The sequence below is a fragment of the Acyrthosiphon pisum genome, chromosome A2 (assembly GCF_005508785.2).
Source record: "Acyrthosiphon pisum isolate AL4f chromosome A2, pea_aphid_22Mar2018_4r6ur, whole genome shotgun sequence".
NCBI classification, from domain to species: domain Eukaryota; kingdom Metazoa; phylum Arthropoda; class Insecta; order Hemiptera; family Aphididae; genus Acyrthosiphon; species Acyrthosiphon pisum.
In genome coordinates, this window is record NC_042495.1 from 24,058,813 (window position 1) to 24,066,852 (window position 8,040).

The following is an 8,040-nucleotide window of genomic DNA, read 5'->3' on the forward strand; positions in this document are numbered from 1 at the left end:
CACTCTCTTGTATCGCAATTGTGGTCACTAACTTCCTCGCTGTATACGCATCAAGCGCACTGTCGTCCGGCGTCACCGCCGAGAACGCCTCATCGCTGCTGCGACGCTCTCACCGCTTCCACCCAATAACCAGACTGGCAAAAGCGATGACGACTCATCAGCAACGCCACACACCCGGTACAGCGATGAACGACAATAAGGTCGAGGTGCTCTTTGAGAACGGCGTCTATTACGAGGTTAATAGGTTATTCTTAATTTATGAGAATGATAATTAATTTAATTTATATATTTTAGGGCTTTGTTACGGGTGTAATGGAAAATGAAGTTCTAGTTTCTTTTCCCGATGAGTGAGTATCTCTTATCTATATTTTACTATAATTCTTTTTTTGAGCATTTAATCAAAATTACAATTAAGTAGATAGGTACATAAACAATTAAGAACGTCTGTTTGTTTTTTACCATAAATAATTTTTACCTATTTCAAAAGTAAGATTACCCTTAAAAAAATCATGTCTTATTAAGTCAGGTTAAATATTAAATTATACCGTTACCTTCATCAAAATTATTTTATTAGGCTTTATACCTACAGATGCAAATATCTAATACCTAGAGTTGATTTTGTTTTTAAAATAGTAACTACAAATATATGTAATAGGCTACCTATTCATTATTTCATAAAATAGTTTTTTATTTTCAATTTATAGGTACCTATTAACCCTCTAGAAATCAATATTTCTATAGGTATCTTTAATCTATACCTTTAACCTACCTGTTGTATATGATATTTAAATAATAAAAGGTGGGTAAGTGGATGTCGCTCTGCTGTACAGTAGGTTACAAGTGGGTCACTCTATAATGGATAGTATTAAATTTGAATTCAATGATATAATATCACTGTATAAGAAAAACGATTCTGAGCGGAGACGGTTTGTCAGTCTAGGTATTAGACATACCTATTATAGGTATACTTATCTATAGTATTAAAAAAAATTGACCTATAATAGGTATTAATAATAAATTCTAAATCAATCATATCACAATATCCATCATGGTAACGCGTTATAAATCAACAACAAACCGTGGTACTATCGTAGATATATAATAGTATACTTTAGAAGTTTCAAGTACCCACGAATAATATTATACAATCACAACAAAATAACTAAAATAGTTATTCCAGGTTTTTGATTATGTAATTTCGTCCAAATTTGAACTTAAAATGACTATAAAAATAAACTGTGCTTATGTATTTCTTAGAATTTTTGGTAACAGAATTAAATATTTACGTGAAATCTTGTTTTAAATTCTCAATACTTAGATATAAAAGTTGAACATTTTATAAATTTTTAACTACAAAATAATTATTCAATTTTAAATTTGATAAATTTTGTCAAAATTTCAACTTCAAATGCTTATAAAAAATAATTGTGCCTATGTATTTTTAATATTTTTCAACTGCTATTGTAACAATGTATCAGGAGCTTTGTTTTAATTTTTTACACTTTTTGGCCCAATAGATAAAACTTTATTGATATTTATAGAAAAAAAAATTAAAAAAATTGAAAACTTACAATGTCCGTAAACAGCTCAAAAAGACTCAAATTATTTTCAAAATGTTATCGTATATATAAAATGCTAATATAAACATTCAGTGAAATTTTCAAGTTTCTACAGTCATTCGTTTTTTAATTACAACAAAATAAGAAAATCGTTACATAAGAAATCGAGTGAATACCAAATGTTGTAAAAATATGAATTTCAAACGCTCATAAAAATTTAATTTGAGTTTCTCATAGACATTTTTTTTTTGATAAAGGTAGATTAACTTATAAGGAATCTTGTATTACATTTTAAAATCTTAGTTCTAAAAAGAAAAATTTTTACGAATTATTAACTCAAAACAATTTGCTAATTTTCGTGATTTTTACATATTTTGCCAATTTTTGAACTTTAAATGCTAATGAAAAATAACGGTGACTAAGGATTTTTAATATTTTTCAAATCTCATTGTAACAATATAGTAGGAGCCTTCTATTAAATTTTCAAGTATTTTTACTCAACAAATAAAGTTTTATTGACATTCATAGAAAAAAAAAACTAATTAAATTGGAAACTGAAATTGTCCGTAAACAGCTCAAAACAAATTAAAATATTTTGAAAATTTTATCATGTATAGAAAATGGAAATATAAACAACCAGTGAAAATTTCATGTATCTACAGTCATTCGTTTTAAAGTTACACCAAAAACCAAAATCAATTTTCTCGAAAACAGTTTTCGCGTAAAAATTCCCGTTTTTCCTTATTTTTTCTTTTGTTTTTCACGTTGCTTTTGAAAACTACTGGGAAATTTTTACCCCCCCAAGTACCAACTAGATTCACTTTCCTATCAGAAAAGGTACTGTTGAAGAAAATCCAAGCACTTTTACTGTCCTAAAAGGTGATGACAGACACAAAAAAAAAAATTAAAAATTAAAAAAAACACACATCATTGTAAAATCAATACATTCATCGTTCCACTCAGAATCTAAAACTATTTAATACAAAGAGTAGTATTGAACAATAATTATTCTTATACTGGGTTGATCAAATTAATGATCCTCTAAAATGTTATAGACCAATCCAGTGGTAACTTAATCATATTTAAGGAACCATTAGCTCACTGTTGGAGCATTTTAACTCCTCCAAATATTGATTACGACAGAAAAATATCACACATCATAGAAAACTAGTTGGTACTCTGAGAATCTAAATTAAGCGTATACACTATATACGAGACAGCCAGTTGACAACATTGTTTTGTGCTATAAGGGACATCAGTACCACGGTTATCTACACAGGTTGGCGCTCGGATCTTATCACGCGGTTATGAGCGGTGTATATTGGAACTAATAGCGCTAGTGGTTTGTGGCCATACTATTTCCACATAAAGCATTCAAGAATAATGAGTTTATTATATAAGATTCGCATTTATTTACAATTAATTATTATTTATTATTTTGATAACACTACCTAGGTGCATTGCTGTTTTTTTTTTCATTAATACGCGATTTACTCGAAAATCGTTCAACTTACAGCTAGAAAACAATAAAAATTAATTATTTTCGCATTTTAATTCACTTTATTAAAAATATTAAGTCATAATAGATTGTCATTAATAAGTTCGGCTTACAATTTATTAGAAACATAAACATTTATACCAATTAGTATCATTATAGTAATAATTATTTGTTATTACCAAAGAAGCTTTAGTTGGTGAAATACAGCAATCTACTTCATTAATGATTATTTTATCCTGCAAACAAATATCAAATTAATAATACACCTATATAAATCATTAAATACAAAATACAATTGTTTTTGTTAGATGTTTTTGCACTAAATAAAAAATTTATGATCATGGCCACTGAAAACAAGAAATCTCGGATTGGATCCATTGAAATCCATTGGATTATTGAATTTAGATTTTCATATGCATTTAATTGTTTGAAAAGATTATTGTCAGCTACATTTTGAGCCAACTCTAAACATGTTGGTAAATCTTTATACGTTTTGGACACTGAATTATGTTGACGAGGAGTAGGTGCTTTTCTTACTTTTTTTGAAATTGATAGGTATGCTGGTCCTGGGAAGATAGATGGAACAGCTCCTTTTTTTAATTGGATTCTCTTGTATGGAATCTATTCAGAATAAAAACAAAATAAACATTTTAGTGATATATACAAAATATAATATAACATAATTAATTTAATTTACAAATGTATAATTATTAATTGTATTATTCTGACTATTTTTTTTTAAAGTAATATACTAACTTAGTAAATTATAATTTATAATTTATGTTTAGGTATAAAATATATATTATAGTTAATATTTGACAAAGTTATACATGCAGGCCTTTACCTAATATGGTAAAGAGCTATAATAATATTACATTGTTATTTTATTGTAGCACCATCTACCTAGTAAATATTTATAAGAATGACATATGTTACCTGTCCTGAACCAGAACGCCAATATCTTATTATGTCGTCTTCTTTAAAATGTTTGGAACAAACAAAATAGTTACTGTTCAAAACGAAATTTTTACGAGGAATCGCTCGTGCCCACTTTTTTCTGAGATCTTCCTCTTTGGGACATCGAAATTGATGAACTTTCTCTTCATTGCAGTTTTTGTAATAACCAGATTTACAAAATACCACGCAACATTTGACCATTTAAAAAAAAATGAATTAAGAAACAATTCACATAAAAGACGAAACACAAACTTGAAACTTCGGTCGGATTCGGGATTATTCACTATGCACGTAAGACGAGCGTTTGATAAACGGTTAATCTACAGTGATAACTGACAACTGTAATTAAAATATTAAATAATAAATAGTAAGTCTTAAAAAATAAAAATTATATTACAAAGAATATATTATAGGTAGTATAATAATAAATAATAAGTAATTGTAAATAAGTGTGAATTATATAATAAACTCATTATTCTTTAATGCTTTATGTGGTAATAGTATGGCCACAAACCACTAGCGCTATTAGTTCCAATACACACCGCTCATGACCGCGATATTCTACATACAGCATTGCGCGAACGCCAACCTGTGTAGATAACCGTGATCAGTACTCAAATAATTAATAACTATACTTACCAATTTATACTTGCTATATAGTTTCTAAGATTTATCATATTTGCTTATTTTTAGATTTAACACTCGTTAATGGCTTCTGAATGGAAAGGAATTAAGCTAATATTATCTACCTTCGATAGATGTTCACATAATTAGGCAGTTAAAATAAAATAAAACTAATAAGCTTTATAATTAACATTTTTGTTTATATATACGCATAGATAACTTTTGGAAACTTATTATAGGTTACTTTCCCAGATTGTTCTTGATCACTTTAAAACATTAAATTATCAGTACCTTGTCAAATAATAATACATCCTTAATAATTTTTAGTTGGTATCCTGAAACTAAATTCAACTATGACAATGTTCGACTACCCTTGTCAGATGAGCAATGTAGTTCAGAGTTTACTGTCAATCAAGAAATAGAAGTAAAATCGGTCAGAGAACCTCATCCTTGTTATGGATGGGTAAAATCAGTAATAAAAATTATCAGTGGTAACCCACAATCCCAGTTCGTCGTTCAATATTTGAACTCAACAGCTGAAGAAATAGTCTCTTCTGATAAAATCAGATGCAGTAACATAAATTCACACATTAATGGAAATACATTTTACACAATTGATATTGATGTACCTGAAGGTGTTAGAGAACAGTAAGTATACAAAAAAAAAAAATGTAATCAATTTTAATAGTTAAAATTGAACAGCTACAAAAATGTTTTGAATAATAATTAATAACCATGTTTAATCTTTTAGTGCTAAAATCGATGGTATCCATAAAAATCTACAGATGGCAATTGGCGCCTCCCTGGTCTTATATAATCCTGATCAATCAGTATTGAGTGTTATATCTCGTTCACCATTGACCAGTAAAAAAACATTGATGTTAGCTGACATGCACTTTAGAAAACTGAACTACAATGTTATGTTGCTTAAGAGGACTGAAGAGTTAGCCAAGCAACTGGAAAGCTCCAAGCTAAATATTGCATCATCACCTTATACTGATGAATTTAATGTACTTGATGAACTTATGGGTTTGGCTATTGGAGCTCGTGGCACTAATATTGAACGAGCTCGCAGGATTGACGGTATTACAAATATTGAATTAGATAAACATACTGGCGTTTTTAAAATTTATGGAGATGTAAGTCAGTCTTATAGTACTTTTGTAAAAATATCTAATAATGTAGTTTTTAGAACAAAGATGCTGTAAAGAAAGCTCGAAGAATTTTAGAGTATAAGAAAAAATTTCTTCAAGTTCAGAGAGATTTCATTGGAAAATTAATTGGTAAAAACGGTAGTAACATCAAAGATATCATTGCGAAAAGCGGAGTGGTGAGTTATTTTATTTATCCTTATATTATTTTTAATTTGGAAGGCTCATTATTTATTGCGCTTAAAATTTTTCTTTTGCTTGAACACATCAATCCTCTCCTATTAAGGCCCTTGATTCATTAAGACATTGGAAACATTTTGAATTTGTAGAAATTGTACACAAAACATTACCTATTCCTGAAGAATACTATAATTTAATTTTTACTATTCATTATTTTTCTTATCATTGGTAATTGTAGGGTATAATAAAAAAAAAAAACATTCATTAAATTTTAAATTATTTTAGGTACTTATACTGTAAGATGATTTTAATGGTTTCATTGTCAATTGGTAGACTTCTATACTAATAAGTATAGTTGTTTATTCTTATTTTGACATTAAAAAAATAAACTATGCCTTAGTAAACAGCATTTACATTTTTAGATGATTGGTTATTGTTATTAGTATTTCAATTTAAACAGTTATATTTTTTTATTTTTTATTATAGATCAAAATAGAAATTGAAGGTGATAATGAACTACAACCTAACATTCCACGTAAATAGGGTTATGTTCTCTTTGCAATTGTTGGCACTGTAGAAAGCATATTTACTGCTAAAGTTCTAATAAAACAGATTAAAGTATTTATTTAATCTGTTTATTCTAAAATATTTTTTTGATTAATTAGAAATATTTGTATTTAGAAACTTGAACAAAATAGGAAAGAAACACAAATGGAAATGGCGATGCAATGGCGAAACAATCGGTAAAATATACTCGTGTTACTAGGCGGCGCTCAAAACTTGTACGATCTCGAGCATTCCCACCACTAAATCTGCTTATACGCTGGCTGCCATCAACTCTGGCCGTCGCCACCGTCGTCTCGACAACTATAGGGTAAAGTGGGAAAAATATGGGTACGGAAACGCGGAGCTCGTTCATTTGGATGCGTCAACGAGTAGCACTCTCTGAATGGCACTAGTGTAGTAATTTTTTATTATTTGATATATATTTACTGTGTTGTAAAAATGTTTTTGCTTATATTATTCGGCTGTACATACCTATAAAAGAGGGGATATTTTGGTTTTCAACTGAAGAGCCATAAAATTCTATTCTCAAAACACACTTACCCTCTAGCTGGACTTAGTGTATTATTGAAATAGTTATGTTAAATTTCCTTTGCACACATAATTTATTTGTACTTAACTTTATTTTATTGGCTTAATCCATAATAATTTTAATAGCTGGCAATTTTTAAAAGTTAAATTGCATACAATATAAAATATATAAGTGACATGAATTTCAGGGGTCAAGATTTTCATAGTTAAATATATGAACACTTTTAGTTTAACCCATCACTTGTCGTGTAATTTTTTTTTTTTAGTCGTGGGGGTTAAAAATTTTCATATGAATCCCTGAATATCAGACTTAGGTAAATAATAAACTAAAAGTTCTGACAATTCAACATTGAATGTTAATAAAATAGATTTCCATTAAATTAAAGCAGTAAATTTAACAACGTTGTTTGATATTTTAGAAGTTTTTGTACTTGCTAAGCATAGTAAATAATAGATTCAAAACATTTTTTACAATTATCACAAAATATCCACTGCATCAATTGTACAATTACTGAATTTGGCCATCTGTTAAATATTTAACTATTACTATTGATTATTTGTTTTTATTTGTACAGTAACCTTAATGCTGACAGCGAAAACGTGAAAAATGGGCCAAGTAAGTCTAAAGGAAGAAAAAGTAACAGGCGTAGACGTGGTGAAGACGAGAGTGAATGAACATTTATTGAAAAAAAAAAAAATAATAATAATGATAAACGATTTTTGGTTTTAAACAGTTTGATAAGTTAGATACAATGTTTCAATTTTTTATACAACTTTAATTTAATTTTAATTCAAAAATATGTATATATTTAATAATAATATTATGCTATGTACTGTTATCTGTCAACTGTTTGTATCTTATGCGTTGGACAAATTTAAAAAAAACACATAGTACATTCTATTCAATAATGTAAGTAGAGAATTAGTGTTACACTATTTATAATACGTAAAATATATTTATTTATATAAACACCTA

General features: G+C 28.1%; 1 protein-coding gene across 4 annotated transcripts; it reads left to right on the forward strand.

Annotated features, from left to right (window-relative positions):
* Positions 1 to 6: 6 nt before the first annotated feature.
* On the forward strand, positions 7 to 8,040 carry LOC100165177 (fragile X mental retardation syndrome-related protein 1). Of its 4 annotated transcripts, XM_008186862.3 has the most exons (8): positions 7 to 236; positions 295 to 347; positions 4,966 to 5,286; positions 5,390 to 5,777; positions 5,831 to 5,968; positions 6,456 to 6,587; positions 6,651 to 6,929; positions 7,640 to 8,040. In XM_008186862.3, the coding sequence occupies exons 1-6, from the start codon at positions 147 to 149 to the stop codon at positions 6,510 to 6,512; spliced, it is 1,047 nt and encodes a 348-aa protein (XP_008185084.1). In that variant the 5' UTR covers positions 7 to 146; the 3' UTR covers positions 6,513 to 6,587; positions 6,651 to 6,929; positions 7,640 to 8,040. The 4 variants fall into 4 exon arrangements, with proteins under 4 accessions (XP_008185084.1, XP_008185081.1, XP_016661569.1 ...); XM_008186859.3 differs by lacking the exon at positions 6,456 to 6,587 and having other exon boundaries at positions 6,651 to 6,932; XM_016806080.2 differs by lacking the exon at positions 6,456 to 6,587.